General features: G+C 37.1%; 2 protein-coding genes across 4 annotated transcripts in view; one reads left to right on the top strand and one right to left on the bottom strand.

Moving 5' to 3' along the window:
- Window positions 1–6,218, bottom strand: part of cenpp (centromere protein P) — a 91,559-nt gene extending 85,341 nt beyond the window's left edge. The window contains exons 1-4 of one of the 2 annotated variants that reach the window (XM_028446190.1): window positions 6,161–6,218; window positions 5,005–5,160; window positions 3,790–3,944; window positions 2,870–2,958 (exon numbers count right to left, since the gene is read on the bottom strand). In XM_028446190.1, coding sequence (XP_028301991.1) covers window positions 2,870–2,958; window positions 3,790–3,944; window positions 5,005–5,156 — 396 coding nt within the window. In that variant the 5' untranslated portion in view covers window positions 5,157–5,160; window positions 6,161–6,218. Of the gene's footprint in view, window positions 1–2,869; window positions 2,959–3,789; window positions 3,945–5,004; window positions 5,161–6,156 lie in introns of both variants that reach the window. The other variant, XM_028446191.1, reaches the window with a different exon arrangement.
- A 704-nt stretch (window positions 6,219–6,922) lies between these two features.
- Window positions 6,923–25,796, top strand: nol8 (nucleolar protein 8). 2 transcript variants are annotated; one of them, XM_028446795.1, is made up of 18 exons: window positions 6,923–6,973; window positions 8,369–8,516; window positions 8,836–8,898; window positions 9,507–9,585; window positions 9,682–9,838; window positions 11,108–11,406; window positions 12,411–12,664; window positions 13,707–14,860; window positions 15,784–15,972; window positions 18,314–18,436; window positions 20,279–20,372; window positions 20,707–20,845; window positions 20,946–21,029; window positions 22,756–23,054; window positions 23,136–23,301; window positions 23,709–23,779; window positions 23,867–23,949; window positions 24,962–25,796. In XM_028446795.1, exons 2-18 carry the CDS (start codon window positions 8,396–8,398, stop codon window positions 25,019–25,021), a joined length of 3,435 nt encoding a protein of 1,144 aa, XP_028302596.1. In that variant the 5' UTR covers window positions 6,923–6,973; window positions 8,369–8,395; the 3' UTR covers window positions 25,022–25,796. The 2 variants fall into 2 exon arrangements, with proteins under 2 accessions (XP_028302596.1, XP_028302597.1); XM_028446796.1 differs by having other exon boundaries at window positions 23,139–23,301.
- The last annotated feature ends 106 nt before the right edge of the window (window positions 25,797–25,902 follow it).

Below are 25,902 nucleotides of genomic sequence, written 5' to 3' on the forward strand. Positions count from 1 at the left end.
ACTGGACTCCACAAGCGCCGCCGTGGGTGCACATTTAGCTTCTTCTCTCTCTCTTTACTCTGCATTTTCTTATACAGTGGCTGTTAACATTGACTATTGTTTTATTTAAATTATTTTCTTATTCTAGAAAGGTTAACTGGAGTCTTTTTTTCCATCTCTGCTGTTTTGTGTCAACTTTTGCTGCAGCTGATCTCTGCGTGTGTGTTTGCACCTGCTTGTCAGTCGTACTTTTTTCGGTGCCAAAACAATCATCGCAAACAGTTCCACATTTGATGAATTGCATTGCGCCAACTACATTAATTTATTTGCATTTCCTCCTCGCATTTCTTTGCGCCCCATATGAGATCGGCCTACTCTACTTATTCATCAGAGAGAAACGCACTAAATGGATTGAGGGCGCATTGTGATGGTCTGAAGAAGCGCCGTCCTGAATCCCTGGGGTTTGTACCCCTTATTAGCACATGGAGTGATGTTGGCAGATGTTTTAATACCCCTAAACATTTAGTGAATTGAAGATCTTGAGTTCAAGCCTCAGCTCATGCAACATTTCTATTTTTGCCTATAATTGCCTGGCCCTGAACATTGCTGCACAGCAGCTATATTTGATCCTGTAAGAGAGCATAAGACGCAACGACTCCGTGGGGTCCAATTCAACAGATAAGCTGCAGTAGCCCAAATTAAAACAAAAATAAAAGGCCAACATCAGATGTGATAATTGTGGACCGACAGGTAGATTGCAGACACCACAGGACATCTTCAGAGGTGTACTGAAAAAAAAGAGGAGCTATAATCAGACGTTGGCAGGTGTGTCAGTGTTCAGCGTCCTTTCTGTACTCAGAGCTGCCAGGAAAGCTTTCTGTCTACTTTATCCTGGGACACTGGGCAAGAGCCTCTCAGACACTGAGACAGTTCCAGCATCAGCTCACTGCAGGATTGTGGAGTCACTTTAAGGAATGTGGAAAAAAAAAAACTCTCTCTGAAACACTATCTTTCTTTCCTGTGTTAAATACACTTTACTGTGTAGATTAGGAGCTCTCAGTCTATGTACTCTAGATCTATCGTTAAACTTTCACATTATTCTCAGTAATAATACAGATAATCTAACCTGACATGGACTCTGAACAGATCACTAGTCAATAACAGTTTGATGATTTGTGACGAAGAAATAAATGCTCTTCAGCAGAAAACAATCACTGAGAAGGTAGTGCAATTAATCACATGGAGAAAGCTCTCATTTCAGCACTTTAAAATAAAAACTAAAAGACTGATTTATTCTAAAACAATCAAACAGTGCAACACTGTTTAAATGATGTCTGAACAGCTGGTTTTTAAAGGTGAAATATTTCATTATAATCTACCAGTATAGTCTTCTGTCTCCCCCTGCTGGGAACACAGTGCAGGTGACACACAGCTGAAAGGTTTCTTCTGTGATTTCAGGAAAAAGGGAATTTTTGTACATAACATTCAAGACATCTTAAAACAAATTTCTATTTTCTCCACATTGAAAACCCCCCAGAAAAACATGAATGAAAATAAGCAGAAAGGAGTAAAACCTATAACATCTGCCCCCTCCATAAACAATAATTACATCAAAGGCACACAGTGTAACTTTTGGCCACTAGGGGCGCTAGACCTGCAACTTTTACGTCAAGCGCCCCGAGTGGCCACAAGCGCCACAGCACTGTCACAAAAATCAACAGTCGGGCCAGCCTCCCTTGTCTTTTTAGTGTGTATGCAGACAGTAGTTGACCTTTAACTTTGGGGTATGGGCGACCCGACGGTGTCCAGCGCCGGGCAGAAGGCGGGTCGGGGAGGAGGCCTGGTCCCGGCGGCAGCGCAAGCCCAGCCCTGAGAATCAATCCTTATCCCGAAGTTACGAATCTGACTTGCTGACTTCCCTTACTAAAGAATCCACGTTTAACTGAACAATCACGGCGATTAGTGCACCATTAACCCAACACGAAACTACCATCATGTGCTCTTTTGGCTGTAAACAGAGGCTAAACTCGTTTCAGCTGCCCACAGCAATGGCGCCGGGTGGGGAAATGCCCATATGTTGTGACGTCATGTCGGAACTATATATATCAGAGCCTGTGGTCACGTGACTGCAGCAAAACCATACGTTCTCCAGGCATTCTCCAGGTCACATGACCTGGCCAAAGACGGTCCGTCTCTCCAAACTTAGTTGGTATTTCAAGAGGGAAGCCCAGCTCACAGCACTGATACTGTCAAGCTCTGTATATTGGCCTGAGGAATCATTTAAAATAACTCATATGGGTCACAAAGTCCGTGGTGTGCCTTTAAACAAAGGCAAACTACAACACAGTCATTGTCACATCTCATTCACCACAACACAGTTGTACTTCTGTCTCATATTTCTTCAGCAAAATACATTTCACATTCTTTTTGAACATATAGAGTGATTTTGATCATTAGATGTCATCTTATAAATTGTTCCATAGTCTGACATCAAGAACTGAACTGGACCATTCTTTTGTCACTGTTCTAAATTTGGGTTTTTTTGCAAATTTGAGGGTAGGTTTTTAAATGAGCTTTGTACATAGTTTTTTTTAAATTATATTCTACAAAATCATGAAATTTTAATAATTTTTGTTGTATAAATATTGGGTTTGTATGTTCCTTTTATCCACTTCCACTAATAAATCTCAACGCTCGGTTCTATGATAGAAAAAGTGGATTTGTGTATGTTTTATAGGCATTGGCCCACACTTCAATACAATAAGTCAGATATGGATTGTAGCTATTTTTATGAAGGCCTTAATAATCTTTCACTTGGGTTTTACTTATGCTGACAAACGACTGTATCTGAATTGAATTAATGCTGAAGAAGAGGAAGTAATGGGCTCACCTTGACCTCAGACAGTTTAAACTCTACGTTGAAGACCAGATCAGAGCAGTGTCCAGATATACAGATCTGCTGGATAAGATTCCTGCTGCCTAGCAGAAAGAAACACATGCAGCTTTGGATTAGGTTTGACAAAGATAAAAATGAAATAATAATGATGAATAAGTTGAGTTTAACAGCAAAAACGCTAAATTAAAAGTCTTTTAAATATGACACTACAGTATGTTTATACCTGTATTCAGGTTTGGGACAAAGTTAGAGATTATTCTGTTAAAAAACAAACCACATTAAAAAAAAAAAAAAAATTCTATGCTTACTTACAAGATAAAAAGGAGAAAATTAAACATCACTTTGATAGATTAATTTAACAGTGTTTAGGGCTGTAAAATGCCAGGAATTATCGAAGTTGGAGACTTTCCATGAGAATTAAGAATAAATGCAGATAAAAATGGAATTTACAAAATCAAACTTTCAAAAACATTTCATGCACATAAACTTGTAAATAATGTGAAAGTGACTTTTTTGTTGTTTTAAGAGGAGAACTGGCAGAGGAGTCATATTTTACCTAACTTTGATGTCTTAGTTGTGAAAGAACTGTTGTTCAATCTTTTTGAAGCTGAAGAACAGTTATTTGTATCAGTGCCACTGAGATTTTCTGTTGAGTTGAAATCACATTTTTGATGTTCAAGAACAAATTACTTTCTGAAAGTCCTAAAAAAACAAGACAATACCTGAATAATTGGAACGTTCTACTTACAAATAAATCTTTTGGAAATGTTACGTTTTTTTTTTCTATTCTGTATTACTGTATTATATTTATTGAAACTTACACACAAATTCCAGAAAATAATTCCCATGAAAAGTTTCTATTTTTTAATATTCGGGAGCTTAGTGTGTTATTGACTGATATTCTCATCTCTTACTGCTCTGCAGAGTCTTTGTTGTGATGCCATTTAGAACGATGCCATTCATCTGTGTTTGTTGTTTCAGGTCTTCTTCAAGCTCCTCCCCCTCCTCAATCAACTTAGACACTAACGTCTGCTTTCTCTGCTCCGGCCTCTGTTTGCACAAAAACATCCTAAGGGAAGAAAGAACAGAGGTTTACCCACATTAACAATCTATGTTGTTATATCTATTCTGACAGTTATTCATGTTCAGGGTCATGGGGTGCTGGAATCTAAGTAGGCCTCCTCACATTGGAAAGCAAGATGCATACTGATCATCTCCTCAGTGGCTGAAATCCATCTGATTATTAATCAAGTGAAGAACAAATGTTTTTGTATGATTTTAATGTCATTGTGTATATTTTCCTGTCATTTTTGTATATTTCTTGTTAATGTTCTGTGTTTTTAAGTGTTTTGTGTAGTTTTGCTAATTTATCTCTCATTTTCTTCATTTGTGAGTTTTTGGAGTCAAATTGTTTATTTCCGTAGTCGTTTTGTGTGTTTTTGGAGTCATTTTGAATATTTTCTTTTGTCATTTAGTGATGCGGCTTTCCTTTGTTGTCGTTTTTCAATGTATATTTTTCTGTTGTTAACCATGTTTTTGTACTCGTCTTGTGTGTTTTTGATCTAACGTTGTATATTTTTCTAACTATTTCTGCCTTTCTGTTGTTTAAGTAGTCAAAGTGTTTATTTCTGTTGCCTTTTTGTGTTTTTTTTGTGTATTCTTCTATTTTTCATGTTTTTGTAGTCGTCTCGTGTGATTTTTGTGTAATTCTGGCTATTTCTGCTATCGTGTTCTGTATTCTGGTTGTCATCTTGTGTATTATCCTGTCATTTTTCTGAAATATGGTGTGTTTTTGGAGTCAAATGGTTTATTTTTTGTAAATGTTTTAGTTATTTTTTGTCTTGTGTGTTTTCTGTGTAAATTTGTCTATTTTTGTAGTCATTTTGCATATTGGTTGCTCAATATAGAAAAAGGAAGTTGCTCTTTTTTCCTTATATAAAATAAAATATGGACAAAAAATATATATATATTTTATATATGTTTTATCATATGAAGCCCTCCAAGAATAACTCAGGATTAAAAGTTCTGACACCTGAGGCCTTCAGGCTGTCAGTAAATATGCCAACTAAATTACCACACGTTTAAATTTGAAATTATGACATGAAAATGCTTTGAAGATTAATGCTCACATGGCTTCTCTAGTATGTCCTTTGAAGTGAAACCAATCCAACTGATTGTCCTGCTTTTGTCGCTGCAGCTCCTCAACTTCAGCTTGAAGACTTTCTATCTGAGCCTCCAGCGCCTCCACCTGCTCCTTGTTCTCCACACTCATCTTCTCCATAGCACTGAGAGATGAAGCACAACGTTCACATTACATCACACACATACACACTCACAGAGCCATGTGTGGATAGTATGGATACTAAGCCTGGGCAATATTTCGAGGTTTCCATTTTGAAAATATAGAAAATTACAATATCACAGATAATATATATTTCAATCAATTTTAAAGCTTATTTTGTATCAAAATACTGGTTCTAGGAGTCGCTGCCTTCTCTACTTCTCAAAACATGTTAAACGCAGTAGATGGATTGCTGAGTGCGTCTTAAACTACAGAACTCACTCACACATGCTGTCCCTTTCAGGAGAAAAAGCTAAAAGTGGCACAAATTGTGCAGCTGTTTGTTATCAAATGTATCAGTGTGGCAATTTGCATCAGCAAATTTAACCCTGCATTGTCTTCCTGGTCAGTCTTAATTTGAATAAAAATTATTAAGATTTATATCGTATATCGTCATTTTAAGAAAATAAATAGAGATATGCGTTTTGGTCCGCATCGCCCAGCCCTATTAAGACATCAAAAAAAGAGAGAAATATAATGGAAAATAAATTGTATAATAAATAACAAATGTCCCTTAAAGGTGCTATATGATAATAACAGTAGTCAGAGTGGTATTTTACTGCTACCAATGGTGGAGATGTTTAACCTGATTATATTTTGTAAGTTTGAAAGTCGCATTTTGGTTGTGAAACTTGTCAGCAGTGACAGACATTGGGAAAAAACAAATACATCTAAATTGCTTTAAGAATATGCAGCGAGTTCACATAGAAAAAAACAAATAAAAACAGGCCTTTAGTTCTGTATTCATTAATTATTGTAACCGGGGACAGAGCTAGCTTATTTAGGCTAACTTGTTTCAATAAGCAACAAGAAAAGGATGTCAGCTGTGGAAACAAAGCAGTTACAATAATGGAAAACAACAGGTTCATAGCGAATAACTTCTTTCAATGTATTACTGATGCTTTTTAATGTCTACATGATTAGTTTTGTGGTACATTACCTACCGACGTATGTCTGTGGCTCCGTTCGTCTGCGACAACAACAGTTTGCACTTCCCGCTACTAAGAGGACGAAACCACTTTACACATTAAGAAGGGGGGGGGGGGGTGTTTCTAAAAAACAAAAATATCAGAGTAAAACTTTCTCATCGCCCATGTATTCTTCACAAGTTTAATCAAATGTGAATATAAAATGAATATGATGATGATATGCCAACCAAAAAAGCAGTTCAATCTTTATTTGGTTTGCCTATGACACATTGGTTCATTCCAACTAGTTTTAATCAAGTTTGTCTCATGTAACAAATATTTACTTCGGTTTACAACTTCTTCAGGTCATAATATTGTACTTTTGGTTTAATTTTGGAAAATATGTATTTTTTAAAAATAATAACATTTAGTCTTGCAAATTTTCTAAAAAAAAATTAATAATAATGTTTTTTTTAAAAAACTGTATATCCTTAAAATTAATTACAACAATATCTACCTAAACAAATAATTTATATGATCACAAAAATTTTGTGCATCAATTAAATAATTATTTAATTAGATATTAAAATTATTAATAAGCTACATCATCCTCGTATTCTTCCTCAAAATATTGTTTCCTGATGTAAATTTCCACATAAAACATATGAAGTATAATGATAATAACTTAAACCGAATAATGAGGGTTTTTTTTTTTTTTTTTTTTTTTTGTGCTGCATTAGTTTAGAAAAAAAAAAAAGAAGAAGAAAAAAAAAAAAAGCGGAAAGAAAGTCCCGTTCACAGTGCGTTGCCGGACTGCTTTAATCGCAGCACCATCTGGATACATGTGAGGTAAACATTTGTCGCTTTTTAAACTGTGTTGTTTAGCCAAATATGTACATTTAACATCGAGAAGTTTAAAGACTTAACGTGTTGCTGTTTTGTGCCTTTAGTTAAAAAATGACTCGACGAAACGGTAAAAATATGATGACACTGATAAGCAAAGGCATCACCGACTTATTAATGACCCTTTTCTGCCAAATTGTCCAAGTATTAATACATTACTATTACATCAGTGTTTCCTGACCTTTTTTTTTGTCTTGTGTATTTGCTCACATTTAATTCTCACGTCTTGATTGGGCAACTTGCTTTTTGTTGTGTGTTTAAGTTTGTCAGCATGTTGCTCCTATGATTCATTTTCAACTTTAACTACAAGTTTAAGCCAATTATTCATCAGTTATTGACGTTTTAGCTATATAGGTTTTGAAATTTGTTTGTAACATTTTTTTAACTACAATGTTATGCGGGTGTTAATAATATATTGGGGTGAACGCAATAATTATTTTCTTATTTATGTACAGGATGCTCTAGCATTTGTGTTTGCTTTCCATCAGGAAATAACGATTACACAGTGGAAATTATCATGTTCATGTTGCTTTTTTATATTTCAAAGTGAGTGGGAATTATTTATTGAAATTAATTAGAAATTGGGAATAATTTTAAATAACTGATACTGATTATTTTAGATGATAGTAAAATACATTTTATATACAACTATATTCAATATCCCTCTTAAGGGCCAACCTTCAATTTAAAAAAATAAAAATAAAATTATGTTATTTATTATTAATTCCAATGGAAAGTTTCCATTTTTGAAAATTCCACTAATTTTTAAACCCTAGTTGTAATGTTATATATATATTTTTTTATTTATTGTTTTGAATGGATTCTAATATTTATGTTTGGATAGATTGATACAGAACAAAAAATGTTCCTAATTTCCAGTTAATTCCAATAAATCCTTGAATATTCTCAAAGTTCCTGTGAATATTTACTGGAAATGTTATTCCCTTTTGTAAACTTGGTTCCCATAACTATTTAATGGTAGTTTATCGAGCGGTGTATGCTTCTAAATCAAATAACATATATTGTAAATATATTCTTATAAACATAATGTACCACATTATTATAAAGGCAGTTTAACAATGTCTGCCACAATAACCACTTGTAGATTAGCAGATTATTTTGTCACGTGGTAAAGTGCATTCTTTAAACCTTTCAATACATAATAAACAATACTTTACAAGTTACAAATCTAAACCACTCAATCAACAATAACTGAAGTGAAATATTTACAATATTCAACCATTTATTTTTCTCATGACAACAAAATAATGGCACATTCAGCAGTTCCTGTTTTTCTTTGTTATATTAACTGTTAGTCCATTGTGTTTGTTTTTCCCACAGTGAGGTCTTCCAGGGTGTTTGGCAGCAATGCGCCGACTGTACGTGGGCGGGCTCAGCCACACGGTCACACAGAAGGACCTGAAGGATCGATTTGGAAAGTTTGGAGCGGTGGAGGATGTGGAGCTGAGAACCAGGAAGGACGAGGAAGGTGAAGCGTTTGATACGTCGACACGTCAAAGATTCAACTCTCAGCTCTGATATGTAGAGATAAATCACATTATGTGAAGCTGAAACACATGATGGCTCCTGTTGTTGGAGATTTGTGATTAGTTTGTCTGAAATTCAGTTGTCTTACAGTAGATTAATCACATAGGTAGACTAAATCTAACACGCCTGTTTTTTGGACTATAGGAGGAAAAATGTGAAAGAGAACATGCAAACTCCTCTTGTTGTGAGGCAGTTTTGTCTTTTTGTCTGGATGTCTTCATTTTCTCTGACTCTATTGGCTCTGCTCTTTCCTTCTGCAGGTGTTCCATACAAAACCTTCGGCTACATCAACATTGACATCTCAGACGCTGACCTGAAGAAATGTGAGTTAATAATAATAATAATAATAATAATAATAATAATAATAATAATAATAATAATAATGACTCACATGAGCATGTGTTATTTTGTATGTTTTTTTCATGCATTTTTTGTTTTTGTTCTTTAGTATTTTTTTAAATTAATTTGTGTTTTTGTTCTACTTTTATTTTATTTTTTTATTTTGTGTGTTTTTGTTCTACTTTTAAATATTTATTTATTTTTATTAATTTTGTATGTTTTTATTCTTCTTCAGTATTTTTTAAAATTAATTTTGTTTGTTTTTGTTCTACTTTTATATATGTATATATATTTTATTAATTTTATTTGTTTTTGTTCTGTTTTAACTTCATTTTGTTGACGTCTAGAGTCATTTGTTTTTTATTATTTTGCAGTCGTCCTATTATTATTTTTTTTCAATGTTTTGTGTATTTTTCTATAAATTATTGTAAGTTTGTATGTTTTTGGAGTGATTTTTGTCATCCTTTTGTGTATTTAGTTGTTATTTGTGTATGTTTTTGAAGTCATGTTGTGTATATTTTGACTCATTGCGTGGGTATGAATGTACATTGCTGAAATAAACTAAACTTAACATGTGTTTTGTTTTTTTCAGGTTTAACTGTGTTGAACAAATCCAAATGGAAAGGAGGGACGTTGCAGATTGAAGCGGCTAAAGACAGTTTCCTGGACAGGTACGTCTGTATGTTGAGGTGTGGAGAGGGGCGGAGTTTAGCGCTGTATGTTTTCCTATAGCGGTGAATGAGAATGTTGAGGTGTTTGTGTGGTAGACTGGCTCAGGAGCGACAGGACGCAGCGACGCAGCGTCTCCTCCAGCCTGCAGCTGATGATAAGAGCCACAAGCTTCTGGACTCGCTGGACAAAGCTGGAGTGAAGAACTTCACCATGAAAGCAGCCGTACCAGGGACGGAAGTTCCAGGACACGAGGTGAGGAGGCTGCATGTATTTTCTAATGGCTGCATGTGTTTTATAGCAGGATTATGGCAACACATTTTCAGGACATCCCACACACTTCAGTCTCAAAAAAGTTTTTCCAAGTTGTTCCGTGATTATTCAATAGACACACTGTACATTTTTAGTTTGATCGGATCAATACTTTTTTGAGATATGTACAATTTAGTGAGGGGGATATACTGTATGTAGATTTTTGTCTTATTTTTCTTTCATTTTCAGCTTCCAATATCTCAGGAACTATTTTTAATAGGAAACTGAAATTTTGTTTAGTAATACAGCCCCACCAGCTCTCTCAGAATATACAAAAATATCTGCTATACATTATTTCTGGTGGACATGCCAGCTCTTCCGAATTGGGAAAAAGTTTTTCAGGGTTTGGGTCTGGAACATGTTTGGGCCTTCAGTAAACAACTTTACATATGCCTCAGCTTCCTGTAATTAGATCAGCTTTGAGCTATGAACATAGATTGTTCACATCACTAATGATTAGTCACATATATGCATTAGTTCTTGGGTGACAGTTTCATGAAATTCCAAAAAAAAAAAAAGCTTCATTTTTTTTACTGTTTTTATTGGCCCATAACTGCATGTGGGAATGTAATAAAAAAAAAAAAAGAAATCTGATCTGTTTTAAGCTATAGTATAAAGCAGTTATTCACAACTGGTGGGTCGGGACCCAAAAGTGGGTCGTGGACCTGTACTGGGTGGGAGGAGCTGGTTAAAAATAAATAATTACTTAATGTCTCTCATGTTGGACTTGTCTTTTATTTTGAAAGAAACTTTTCTTTTGACATGCATGCTGTGAAATGCACGTTGTACAGGAAAATATGTAGATTTATGTTTTAAAAAGATTATATATGTGTTTTCAGCAGCTATTATTGAAAAACTAAATTTAGTTTGAGTTGTTTGAATACTCGTTTGAATTCTCGCGATTTAATTATCATGGCAAAATGTGGGTCCCAGAGTGAGACCAGTTGAGAACCCCTGGTATAATTGAGTCACACCTGCACAATCCAGGTTTTTAGGAGAATAATTTTCTTTTAAACATTCACCATGTGGGTTGGTTCATGTGAGCAGAGTGATTATAGAAATGATGAGTTCAAGGACCCAATGTGTGGGTGAAGAATTAATAAAAGTGATCATCACGAGACGCACCAGAAATCTGCTCAAACTAAAATCAGATGAAAGAAACTAATCAAACTGCATGCCCCTCCCCCCCTCTGCGTTTCTCCCTGCCTCCAGGACTGGGTGGTGAGTAAATTTGGGCGAGTCCTTCCCATCCTGCAGCTCAGGGGTCAGAAAGGCGGCAAAAGTCGAACACTAAAGTACGACCCATCCAAGTACTGCCACAACATCCGTAGATTGGACCAAAAGACTTCAGACGAGGCCACACCCATCACTCAGCTCACCTGGGAGGTGCAGGGCGGGGACGATGACATCAGCAAGAAGAGACGGGGCGAGTTTCCACATTATAAACCACCAAAACCAAAGAAGAGTCGAACAGATGTGGTCAACTCCCACAAAGCTGCGGGTGGAGCCAGGTAAAATAAAAACGCACAGTGGTCAGGTTGATAACGTCTCATTCTGACACAGTTCACGAAGCAGTTTTAGGGTTTTAGTTTGTACAGTTTGAGCAGCGAGATACTGAGTTATTGTTTGTAAGTTCTAACACACTGCATTGATAATAGTCTGCAATTTAAAAAACACAAACTTAATGAGTTTTTCTTCTAAATCTGTAACTAAACCCCTGGTTCTGGCAGACCTGCAACTAGGGGGAAATTTAAAAAGATGTCTTGATTATGGGCGGGGCTTCATGAGCCATTAAGACACGCTCAGTCTATACTATAAAATCTCTAAGGAACAATCTATGCTATGTGAACCAGCTACTTATTACTCAATATATCTCTCTATTCACTCTTCTCTAAGTCCAACCGACTAACCACAGATTGTAGAGCCCACAGGTGCTAGTTTTTATAAAAGGGGCGGGGCTAACAGTGCTTGTTCATGACGCACGATGGTCCAATGACATCACTGAATCTCGTTCTCCGCTTGTAATAGTCGGGTTTTAATCCATAGAAGGCAGTCACTCTGCCATTTTACCTCTAAATATGACAAATTGAAATACTTGGACTAAAATGTTGACAGTAGGACCAATCAACAGCACCACTTCACACCCAATTACATTTTTATTCAGCAGAATAGGGTTTAGTTACTTTTCAATCCCTACGTTTTAGTGTGGAGTCAGCGATAACAATTTCACACTTCATGTTACTCATTTGCAGAACAAATATTCACACATAATTCAGTTAACGGCCTATAAAAATCTACCTGCACCCATTCTTTAATGAAGGTATGTTCAAACCTGGTCCTGGAGGACTGCAGTCATGCACGATTGTAATTTATCTCTGCTAAGAATAGACTCCTGCACGATGACACATTCAGACTCGGGGCAGAGTCTGGACACTTTTTGTTAATGTATTTAATCCATTTCTTATAGTTTTTTTTAACATTAATGAATATTCTCTCCACCCTTACACCAAACCAGTCTGAAGCCGTCCGTCACTCCAGCTGATCAAAGTGAAAGCGTTCAGCTCACCAACAGATCCCAGAACGGCGTCGGCCTCAGACCAGCTCAGGAGCGGCGGACGCGTTTCGCAGACAGCGACTCGGAGGAGGAAATCCGTCGCCTAGTGACGGCTCAGCAGACATCCCATGATGCACTGCGACAGGGGCAGGAAGAGGAAGGAGGAACCCTGGAAGTGGTCGGACTCGATTACATGACGAAGTTCGGACAAAAAGGTAACGGAGATATGAACTATTCTGAGAGTTTTTTTTCAAAAAATCAACATGTTTTTAAGGCCATTTGTTTAATTTTAGCATCAGTAGTGATTTCATAATATCATTCAAACAGATTTTAGAGGAATCTTATTGAGTAACTTTTGTTTCAAAGACTTAAGCTGCTTTGTTGGAATTAAAATCTTTCCCAGTTTCTTCTCTCCACCAACTGACCAGAATCAATTAAAAATGCAAATAATATCACATGTTAACACTAATATACACATCTGGAAAATCAGTCATTATTTTATTATTTTATAGTGTTATTTTACTCAAACACACATCATCATTATGTGTAGGTGAATATACTGTATGTTATTGTAACACAAAAGCTGAGTGAAAAAAATAAAAATAAAGCTTCATTTCCAAAGAATATGATAATAAATGAGGGGTGTGCATACGATTCACAATTTACATGTCACAATATGATATATCCCAATATTAAACAATAACAATAATTACAAATTTCACTTCTACAAGTACAAAATGCTATGAAATACATTTATTTCATTTTTATTTATTTTTTTACTTGCGAGAACAAGTAAAGGGTTGCTAACTAGTTCAAGAACAAATATCAAAAACAAGTTTTATGTTTATCAAACTGTCAAATTACATTTTTCAAAAAAGTTTAACTTTTGCTTCTACAACAGATTGTGATAAGTTATTAAATTATTTTATAAAATAAAATGAAAAAAAACACAAACATCTATGAAAGTGTCCAGTATGTTTTATGAAAATAAAGTGCAATCAACTTCCAGCTAAAAAGCATTGAGGAGTGAGTAGTTTAACAAGGTCTGATGTGGTTCACTGACACCTAGTGACCGAGCGTTTACGTGTTATACATATGTTAACGCAATTAAATGCTTTTCGCTGATTAAACATGATTTTAAAAAATCAATTTGGACATTTTTTTGGGATCAATATGATAATAACACGGTAAAATATTACGATATATATTTTCTTACACCCTTAAAACAAATATTTGTTTTTTTTGGGGGGTTTGAAGGTGGGAAAGAGGAGGAAGATTACGACTCTGCAGACACAGATGAAATCTTGGCATCAAGGAATCCTCCTCCTCAGCTCACACCAACGCCTCCATCAAAAGAAAAGCCTGCAGTAAACGACACGGTGCGGAACAGAAAGACGAGAACGGAGGAAATGAAAACTGGAAAGCAGAAGGTTGAGGAAGAAACCGACGTCACCTTCAGAAAAGTTCTCTCCACTCAAGATAAAGAAGATGCAAGGAAACCAAAACCAAGCAGGAAGATTGTGGTAGAAACGTCCTACGCTGAATCGGGAAGTGACGAGGACAAAGATCATGACTCTGCAGATTCTGAGTCGTCAGATTCTGATTCGTCAGATTCTGATTATGACGCCATGTTTTCAAACGTCACTCATCTGGAGATCTCTATGGCCGACTTACAGAAGCTAGCCGAAGTCGCTCAGCAGAGTGAGACGACGGACGATGACATCACAGCAGCCAAGAACCAATCGGATCCACCCGAGCCACGTAGTGCAAAGAAAGGCATCACGCCTGAGGAGATCCTCGCCTCCATCATGGGCGACAACAGCAGCGACGACGACGGGCCCAGGAAGAAGAAGAGAAAAAAGAAATGCTCCAAGAAGTCCCAGCTTCCTGCTTTCCAGGGGACGAAGGTGATGAAGGAGATGGAGAAACAGGAAGACGAGGATGGATTTTGCAAAGATCTGAACTCTAAAGAGACAAAGTTTAAGCATAAAGTAACAGAGGACCAAGAAAACCAAGGAAAGACTGAGGAAAGGGCGTCAGAAAAGATGAAGACCGTAGCTTCTCCTCAAGCCTTAAAAACTGTTCCAAGTGTAAAAACAACAGAGCATGAGGAGGATTCTTCATCAGCGACTGATGAAGATGATCAGCCTGTCTCTGTATCAACACCTTTGTCCTCTACTTCCTCCGAGGAAGACGAGACAGAAGACATTGTTCATCCTCCGGCTCTTCACCGTGATGATGAAGAGCAGCGGGTGGTCACAGAGCATCCTCTTCCTCGGGCAGCGTTGGCGCCAAAGGAGGAAGAGGAGCGGCAGAGGAAGGCCAATGTGAGGCGACTGGCTGCTGTGCAACAGAGACAGAAAGAGGCCGAAGAGCACAAGAGGCTCATCCAGGGAGCGCTGGCCAACCTGGTGAGTTACCGTGTCTGTGTCTGTGTATAGCGCTTTTTCATAGATGTGCATTATCCTTTAACTCCACACACAGTGGTGGTAAGCTACTAGTGTAGCCACACCTGCCCTGGGGCAGACTGACAGATGCGAGGCTGCCATCAGTCCCTCCGACCACCACCAACTTTCATACTAGGCAATGTGAGTAAAGTGCCTTGCCCAAGGACACAATGATTTGGCTAGTGCGGGATTCGAACCCCCAATCCTTCGTTTATTGGATGACCCACTCTACCACTGAGACCAAGGTCGCCCCATATAATTGTAAATAGGGAGCAGTTATTTCATTGTACTTTTACTTTTATTAGAAAGATTTATTAGATGATTTTCTTGTATATTTTGTATATTCTTGCACTGAAATACTGAGTTTGAATGTAATTTACAATAAACATTCTGATTATATTTAAATTTTGGCCTGAATTAAAACATTACTTTTTCACTGTGCATTTATAAACGACGTAGCCGACCAGAAAAACTAAATATGTCAAAATTTCAAACAGGTTCATTAAATATATTAGTAAGACTGTGGAACGTCAACATGTGCTGTAAATGACTAATTAAACATATATATTAGTGATATAAAGAGTGAAAGCAACAGGCATGGTCTGAATGGATGCTTCATATAGTTTGTATGACTGAGTGATGTCACTGGTATCTGCCTCTCCTCGGTCTTTGAACAGGGAATGCGTAAATTCGGTGATTTTGACCATATAAATATTCAGATCATACAGAAAAGCAATTTGTAGAGCAGTGAAGTGGACGGATGAACTTTTTTTTAGAATAATTGTTAGCATTTTGTGGCGAAAGGTGTTGCTCTGGGCGCACGTCACTGCCAAAATGTCTTTTCAGATGATTGTGACACACATTGAAGTGATTGAACCTTTTGTCAGGACGCTCCAGCAGCAGGAGCAGGTAAACACATCGTCTTCGGCTCTGATGATGATGATGATGAAGAGGACGATGAAAAGGAGCAGCTGACTGTTTCGGAGCCAACGCCACTGACGAAGACGCTGTTCCAGGGCAGCCAATCAGAGGACGAGGAGACAGACGAAGCAGCAGCAAAGAACACAAAGAAAGAAGTGAGTGAGGGCTTTATGTAATGATACGACTAGGGATGAGCACCGAATTAAGTACTTTTTAGGTACCGACTATTTTCCTTCGGTACTACCTGGTACTGATTCACTTCAAATCAAATGGTTACTTGTTTTGGTACCTTTGTGTTATTGTGACTGAGAGAGAGGAAGAGAAGGCGATTTCCCGTGCACTACCTGAACTCCCACTACGTCTGAAGTAGAGCACAGATATATTTCCCAGTTCAGTGGCACACACACACACACACACACACACACACACACACACCTGTGTCCAACAACCCTCTGAAACGGACAGAAATGTCCGGTGTTGAAGAAAAAGTGTAAAAGAGGTGCTCTGCACCTAAAGGCTCAAACATACTCAGGCAGACACCCGCAAAGCGGAGTCCGTGGGGCCAATTAAATACAAAGCTCATATTTTACTAGCGCGCAGACTTCTTCGCGTAGTTGGTGTCACATAAAACACTGCTCGGCATTGTATCGACCCTCAATAAATGTAACACCGACCTGCATTTCACCTCCTGGTGAAACAGGAGAGATGAACACAAGCTTAGAGGAGAGACTGGCAGATGAGCTACGACAGTAGCGACACCTTTAAAACACGTCCCAGGAGTACAAGGACTACAGAGAAGCGCTAAGAATCATGGGACATGTAGAATTTTAATGGAAATTACTGCGCAGCAGTGCATCCAAGTGTCTAAGCTCTGAGGAAAGCAGACAGTCCATTGGGCGTAGGGTCCACACGAGTATGTTTGAGCCTTTAATCAGACTTTCCCTTCACCTCGCGACTGCACTGTCAGAATAAAACAAAAGAAGCTCCTCCCACACATGGTTCTAACCCCCAATTTCCACTGGATGCGGCTCCGCTGCGTTACGTCACCGCCGCGTCACCGGAGCTGATAGGTTTCCACTTTAGTCTATGTGTTAATCTCCACCGGGTCCGCTGTGGTGCGTGTCTGCTCCTTCCCAGATGCGGTAGTCCGGTGCCCTCCACCAGATACACGCTGGTGGATACCGGAATACGACGCATCAATCAGCACGGAGAAAATGAAGCTAAACAGGAAATTAAGCACGTATTCTGCAATAAAATATCAGGTTACTTTTCAAAATAAAACACTTCAGATTATATTTCAAGTAAAAACATCACCAAAACGTCATAATGTGTAAAAACAAATCCACATCCACTATATTGATTTCTCTCATACTGTAACTGCACTGTAAACTGCAGCAACTTTGATTTAGTTCATGTTTTACTGTTGCAGTTTTATCTCTTCTCTGTTGGCTGTTGATAAAAAATGTGGCTGTGACAAATCCAGAGTCCAACCTTCTTTTCCTTCGTTAGGAACACTGACCTGTTTATGGTTGCGTTTAGAACACATACATTTAACTGTGTTCTCACGCAATTATATAAATACTGTGAGAACTGCTCTGTCTCGTGACGTGCACCGTGGCGCACTCAAAACTCAACTGGTGTGAATTACCGGACAGTGGGGAAAAACCGGATCAGTACCGTGGAGACGCGTCCAGTGGAAACTCCCAGTAAGGATGAACGGGATTAGAACCAACTACGCTCTGGCACTAACAATAGCACAGAACAAAAACGTGGTTCTTTTGGCTGAAAAGGGGTAACAGAGCTGCTTTCAGACCTGGCTCAGTCGCTCTGCTTCGGCCGAGATATCAATGAGTTTGTTTTTTTTTAGCCATTTGCACATTGGTTTTCACCTACTGTATGTGTCTACATGCAAGTGAAATACACGCAATATAGAGCCCTGTCACATAGAGTTGCTATTTGATTTGGAAGCACACTGTAGTTGTTGGTAAGAAATTTGTGAAATAAATGTTGCTACAATACAAACCTTTGAATGTTGGTTTGATATATTTGTTAAAGTTTTGTTATTATTATTATGAGAAATAAATATGTTAAATTGGAACGTTTTGAGATTTTCTTATTTACCATTTATTACTACACTAAAGTACAGAAAATGTGTACCGTTGAGTACCAATACCGATTCACAGGTACCCGAGTATCAGTTCACATGTGAAAGGTATCCATCCCTAGATCAGACGTTGATCCATCCGACAGGAACACAACCACAGGCTGAAGAATCTTCTCAGATGAGAGGTGGAACATATCAGGAATGAATCGTGATTAGCATTTGTTAGCATTGGTTAGCATTGCTGCCTAGAAGACAACATTCTATTAAATGTTTATGTTTTACGTAGTTAGATGAAGACTTCCTGTGTGATAATAGTCAGTGTTTACATTTAGAGGCTAAAGAACTGTCATTGCTGTAAATCATAATTCATCTCCTGTTCTGTGTGTTTTTAGAAGCTTCTGAAGTCGTCGGGCCGTTTGCTCTTTGATGGCAGCGAGGATGAGGAAGATGGTGACGAAGACGATGGCGACATGTTCGACATCAAGCCTCAGTTTGAAGGACGAGCTGGACAAAAGGTAAGTTAGAGGTCGTTTCTACAGTTTGGGGAAGAATTCATGTGATATGATTATGACTCAATATGATCCAAACTGTGAAGTACAACTCAGCTGTTTGACATAACATTATGTAACTTTACCTAGTTTACATTAAGGCTATAAAAACATGCTGAGCTTAGACAAAATTTAAATCTAACTTTAGATTTTTTCTGCCATAGGCAACTTTTTTGGATCGTGACCCCATTTTAATAGAAAAAAAATTGGCATCAACAAAATATGTATTTTTCTCCCTCGAGAATTAGTTTTTCATCATAATTGGTATACTGTTACAAACAGAGAGTAGCCAGAATTAGTGACTTAGATTTATATTATGTATATATATATATATATATATATATCATTTTTTTTATTTTACTCATTATTGTTTATATTGTGAAACATAGAATACAGTTGTTTGAGTTTGTATTGTGTTTTAATTTTGAAAAGAATATTTTAAGAAAAAAATCTATCAATTACAAGACATTTCAGGCGACCCCACATGGGGTCACGACCCCAAGGTTGAAAAACTTTGCAATAACTATCAAAATCTAGAGCTAAAGGACAATAGACACAGCTTTTTGTTTGGTTTTCTGCTGCACTTTTTGATCATGTAAAGCTCATTGAATTGCCCTGTGTATGAAATGCGTTATACAAATAAATTTGCCATGTCAAACTTATGGCCCGAGGGCCAAATCTGGTCCTTTAGAGCATCCAATTTGGCCCACAGGATAAAGTAAAAAATTAAAGAGAAAACATGAATCATTGTGTAAATTACCAACTAATGCAGTGGCAGATATCTCAGGTCTATTACAGTTTTTTGACGCTTACATCAAGTGATGGGTGACGGGTCATTTTTAAATTCAAATTGTTAAAAGGCCTCTCAATTTTTCCAAAGTACTGCAATTTTCTTCAAATAATCCCACACATATTTCCCCAATTTAAAAACAAATGGTTCACAAAATCATTTAGGAAGTGAAGATCCTGTTGGAACTGATATTTGTCACTTATTGCTTGGTTATTATAGGTGCCCTACATACTACGTACTACATACTACATACTACGTACTACATGCTACGTACTACATACTACATACTACGTACTACATGCTACGTACTACATACTACATACTACGCACTACATACTACGCACTACATACTGCATACTACATACTACGTACTACATACTACATACTACGTACTACATGCTACGTACTACATACTACATACTACGCACTACATACTACGCACTACATACTGCATACTACATACTACGTACTACATACTACATACTACGTACTACATGCTACGTACTACATGCTACGTACTACATACTACATACTACGCACTACATGCTATGCACTACATACTACGCACTACATACTACGTACTACATGCTACGTACTACATACTACATACTACGCACTACATACTACGCACTACATACTACGCACAACATACTACGCACTACATACTACGCACTACATACTACGTACTACATACTACATACTACGTACTACATACTACGCACTACATACTACGCACTACATACTACATACTACGTACTACATACTACATGCTACGTACTACATACTACATGCTACGTACTACGTGCTACGTACTACATACTACATGCTACGTACTACATACTACATACTACGTACTACATACTACATACTACATACTACATACTACGTACTACATACTACGTACTACGTACTACATACTACATGCTAATGTAAACTGGGGCACAACAATGTTGGATTCATCAGAGCATGTTTGACCATCACCTGCTCTCTAACTCTTGCTCTTTGGTTTTTTTTTCCAGCTGATGGAGTTGCAGTCTCGCTTCGGGACGGACGAACGTTTCAGGATGGACTCTCGCTTCCTGGAAGAGGACGGAGACAAAGACGAGACGTCAGGTGAGTCCAAGGAAGAGCTGCAGTTGTTTTACAGATGTTGAAATGTGAACTGATGCTTTCAAGTGTTGTTATCAAATAAATGATGAAAACAAAGCTTGTCTTTATTAGACAGATTAATTATTTACACTGATTATCCATAACCGTATGGTTAAAAGGTGCAATATTTAGTTTAAATTGATGATGAGGTTAATATTATGCTGTTTGAAATGTCCCAGAATATGCAGTACAGTCTGTTGTACAACCATAGAGCAATAGTTTGATGTCGAGCTGCTAAAAGCACCAAAAAATCTACAAAAAAGACATTTGAGAAACTTGGCGACTGTTTGTTGGTCAGAGACAAAACCGAGTCGGGCCGAGGATGACGAGGCTCTGGAGGAGGAGAGGAAGAAGAACCTTTCCATCCTGCAGAGCGTTCTCGGCAGCAGCGAGCAAACCTGTAGCAGCAAAACAACCAGCAAAGCCAAGAAGTTCAGGTTGGTGTCACATGACTCTGAATCATACTGATTCTGAACCTCTGTGGTGTTTGTGTGATGCGTTATTACAAATGAAAAATGTGTGTGTGTGTGTTTGCAGAGACGTGTCGGCGCTGCATTACGACCCCAGCAGAGAAGAACACGCCGCGTTTGAGACAAAAACAGAGGATGTCAAAAAAGAAAGGTACAGTCCAAACAAAACCATAACAACCTTTGGACTTGCAATTATAAATCTTTTATATTCAATTATTATTAGTATTTTTTTGATTGCTTCAATAACATCCGAAATTATCTGAAAACAAGCCAGTTTTTCACAGAAATACTCCAAAGACATGTAATAATCCTGCTTCCATAACAATGATTGTATATCCACTAGATCACTTATTCTCAACTGGTGGGTCGGGACCCAAAAGTGGGTCACGGATCTGTACTGGGTGGGTCGCGGACAGCTGTTCAAAAATGAATAAATAAATAGCCTACTTCATGTCTCTCATGTTGGACTTGTCTTTTATTCTGAATGAAACTTTTCTTTTGACAGGCATGCTGTGAAATTCATGTTGCACAGGAAAACATATAGATTTATGTTTTAAAAAAGATTTTATGTGTGTTTTCAAGAGCTATTTTTTAAAAACTGAATTGTTGGTTGAATTCTAAAAGGAAAAAAAAGTAGGTCATGATAAATGACTGTGGTAAAATGTGGGTCCCAGGGTGAGACCAGTTGAGAACCCCTGCACTAGATGTGCTAATATATCTAACTGTTCGGTACAGCATGTATGTAGGTTTCTGTCATCTATTAAAGACGCTGGATCTACGTTACAAAGTAAATGGCCAGTTTAAGTTCACTGTAGTACAGGTTTATTTATTGAAAGTAGCGATTTTTTGTTTATTATTTATTTTATTTTTGAATGAATATTCCCCCAGTTTGTATTTGGGCTGCCAGGGTTAAGTAGTGTTATTTTATTTTATATGTATATTATAACGGTTTAATACACAGGAATGTGTATGGATTTTGTTTTGCTTTAAAGTAAAATAAAAAGGTTTAAAATGAAAAAAGTAGCTCTCTTTTTTAATTGTAATTTAAAACACTTAACACTGGAAACACTTTACTGGCCGGGGCCATCAGAACCGAACCATGAACCTTGAACCGTGACCATAAAACCGAGACACGTATTGAATCGTGGACCGACTGTATTGTTGCGTCCCTAATTCCCAGTATCTCCAGTCTGTTCAAGTTCCTATTTTATTTTATATTTCTACGACCCTTTACAGTCAATCACTGTCTTCTTGACACTAGGGGTGTTGAAAAAAATAGATTCGGCGATATATATCGCAATATATCGGATCGATTCAAAATGCATCCATATCGATTTTTTTTTCTTTTGCATTACAAGTTACAGTTAACACTATCATTCTATAACCTGATAAAACCATTAAAATTACCTGTTCTTCTTTGATCTTCCAGAAACCTAATTTAAAATATTGTTCAGCAACATTAAACCAAAGAATTAAGTGAGGATTAGTTTTGTACGTAAATTAGCCACCACTCAAATAAATAAAGTTTTCATCTAAATTAAAGTCAAAACCCAAGGGAAACATCTCAAACACAAATAAGAATTCATACCTCATAGGAAAAAACATGTCACAAATTTCATTCATCAAACTGTAATTCAGAAAACACTTTAATCACGTACTGGGGAAAGAGAAATGTTAATCTGCTTTATCGTCTTTAATCTTCCTTCCATAAAGCGTGTTTTGTGTTTGGACATGTGCAAAGTTCAGTTCTTAAACTGAGACTGTGAATAACTTTTTAATGTAAGCAGAAAATTAAATGTTTTTACAGAAAACATCTGTAATTTCATCTGAAATGAATCCAGGAAATGTCATTATTTTAATCTGACTTCTTTTTACAGCAAATCGGCGAGGAGGAAGAAAAGAGAAGAGGCTCAGAAACTTCCAGAAGTGTCTAAAGAGATTTATTACGACGTGTCGGGTGACCTGAAGGATGTGTTCGGTCAAACAACGAAAGACGTCGCAGAGGAAGAGGAGAAAATCAACTGGGACCAAGTGGACGAAGAGGAGCCGAAACAGGAAGAGACGACGACTCTTTCCTCTGTCGTGTCTGATCGTCCTACGGAGGAGGAAGAGGAAAGCTCGGGATTTAAATTCTCCTTCTTTGGAGATGACGCTGAGATGGAAATAACAGAAACTGGTAATAAACGTCAGGTTTTGAGGAGTAATGAAGACAAACAACCCAAAGGAAAGACTTAAAAATCTGTGTAACTCTCTTTAGCAGCAGAGTACAAAGTGGAGAGCATCAAGGTGTCATGGCAACAAGACCCACGTTTCCATGACAGCAGCTCCGAAGAAGAGGATGAGGATGATGCTGATGAGCAGGAGGAAGATGAAGAGCAAAGCAGTGCGACTTGTAGCGCAACGACAAGCGCCACAAACGCAGAGTGAGAACAATTATAAAAAGTCAAAATACCATTAAAATATATTGTTTTAAATTTACAGAAACGTAAACATTATTTAATTTTTTTTATCTGAAAGTAAGTTTATGAATAGTTGAACATAGGATACTTTAAAAACTGATTTGAAGTTTTTTTTAATGGGCTTTAATATAAATGAGGCGCAGATATAAGCTAAAATTGGGAAGTTAATTCTAACTTGAATATGTTATTCTCTAGTGGTAACGGAGGCGTTCTAGAACTTTATTCAGCTGTAGAATATTTTTTAATTAATGTATTTAATTTTCACCAGCTGTCTTTGAGGTTTTAAATACGATACTTAAATGATCAGATTTCTTAGCATTTATGATTGAGGTTTGACAGTGTTTTCCTAACGTGTGTTTTTGTCGTTCTAGAAGCAAACAGGAAACAACATCTAAAGTTGATTTCTTCTTCTTCTTCCACGCCAATGACAGCAGATTGACGGGTAAGGTGGACGTGTTGCATTTTTTATGAAGTATTTCATGGGAATGTTTACGGGTGTTTTTTAAAGTGGTTTTTTTTCCTCCGTCAGACGGTCCTCGGTTGTTTCGCCGTGTGTCTGAGCTGGAGGAGCAGAGAGAGCAGTGGGAAGAACGGAGGAGCTCACTCAGACTGGTGATGATCACATGTTTTTACTTTAAAAAGATGAAGGAAAAGGCTTTTTTCATCCTACTCAGAATCGTCTACAGAGGATTTTGTAAGGGGTCAAACATCTATTAAAGTAGTTTTGATTTCCTTAATTTCAAATCACTGTTGTAGTGAGAAGAGCTGAGTGGATCTATTAGAGAAAACATGTGGCTCTAGGTCTAATTTAGCGTTTAATGAAAATACAGCAAAGGAAAACAAAAATACAAGAAATTACTCCAAAAACACAAAGGATGAGTACAGAAATACTGGAAAATATGCACAAAATGACAAAGCAGACAAAAAGAATGACAATATGCAGAAAATGACTAAAAAAATACAGAAAATGACAGAAAAATTAATCTAAAACAACAAAATGTCTCCAAAAATGCACAAAATGAAAAAAAAAAACTCAAAATGAGTCAAAAAAAACACATGTTTAAAAAACAACTAAATAAATTGAAAAATGCACAAAATGACTCCAAAAACAAACAAAATGTCTCAAAAAATGCACAAAATGAAAAGAAAACTACAACTTGAAACGGACAAACACACAAAATGCTAAAAAAAATAAAATAAAATAATAAAATGCACTAAATGACTCAAAAGACAAACAAAACGTCTCCAAAAATGCACAAAATTAATAAAAAAAAACACAAATAAAAGACTATAAAATGAATTTGAAAATGCACAAAACACAAAATAACTCCAAACACACAAAATGACAACAAAAAACACATAAAACGACAACAAAATAGACAGAACTCTGATGTTTCCTGTGTTCATGCTTGGATCGGTCATTATTCTAAAAGCTGACATGAATATTGATCATGTGGCCCTTCAAATATTTGTGGGCCCCGCTATGATAGTTGCTTTTTTCTGTAATAGACGTCTGACGTATAATAACTTTATTCATGCTCTCGTCTCTTTTTGAAGCATCTTTCTTACAGTAAAGATGAGTCAGCTTTTCATGATAAATTAAATCCTCCGTCTGTTCATCCAGGAGTATCGCAAGAAACACAAGGATGCCAAAAGGAGGTTGGTGTCCTCCCTGAGGAGCTGAGGAACCACTGGAATCATCTGGAATTCATGAACTGATCGCAGAAATTAGGATGAAGATTCCTGAAGGAGAACTGAACTGATAATGTGTTAATTTGACTAAATATGGTTTTTATGGAAAGTAAAGAGTGCAGCTGTCTTTGTCAGTTAGCTCAGTGTTTCCTGTTTCAGATCATTTCTTTTTGCAGGATTTTTCACAACGATCATCATGTCTCACACATTTCTGCCTCACTATCCAGGTTGTCATGGTTTCTCTCGTCTTTGAGTCAGTTTGATTTTGAACTCTGTGTTGTCACATTGCCCGTGTAAAATGAAATAAATTTGATAAATAGATTTTGTTTTTCCATAATTTGTAGAATGAATCACTGAGTTCAGTTTGTTTATGACTCATAAGGAGAAAAAAATCCCAACTCGCCCGTTTTTTAGCTCACTTTTTACAAAATGTAGAATAGCAAGTGAAGGAGAGAACAGGATTTCAACATTGGCCCTCTGAATGAGGCTAAAGGAATGTATACCACTGTAGCAAAACCATTATAAAGTCATTTTTTTTCATAATACTGCCTCTTTAAATTCATTGTTCTACTTTGTGGGTGCATGGGCTCGTCTGTAAACGGTCGCATTTTCTGGTTCAATATACGGGAAGAGATTCAAATTGTGATGTAACTGGTTATGATTTACAGTCTGCATAAACAGGACTGAATCATAACATAACCTAACCACTAGAGCTGACATGGACTCGTCTGTGAACAGACCTTGGAGTCGCTGTTAGCTTACCAATAAACGGGAAGAGATTGGTCACTTTTATAATAAGTGCTGACTAGGCCCAAGACAAGCTGACTTGATAATACTGTATCATGTTTTTCTGCAGTCAGTGTCTTCTCCTCG

Source organism: Gouania willdenowi, chromosome 5 (genome assembly GCF_900634775.1).
Source record: "Gouania willdenowi chromosome 5, fGouWil2.1, whole genome shotgun sequence".
In the NCBI taxonomy this organism is placed as follows: Eukaryota; Metazoa; Chordata; class Actinopteri; order Blenniiformes; family Gobiesocidae; genus Gouania; species Gouania willdenowi.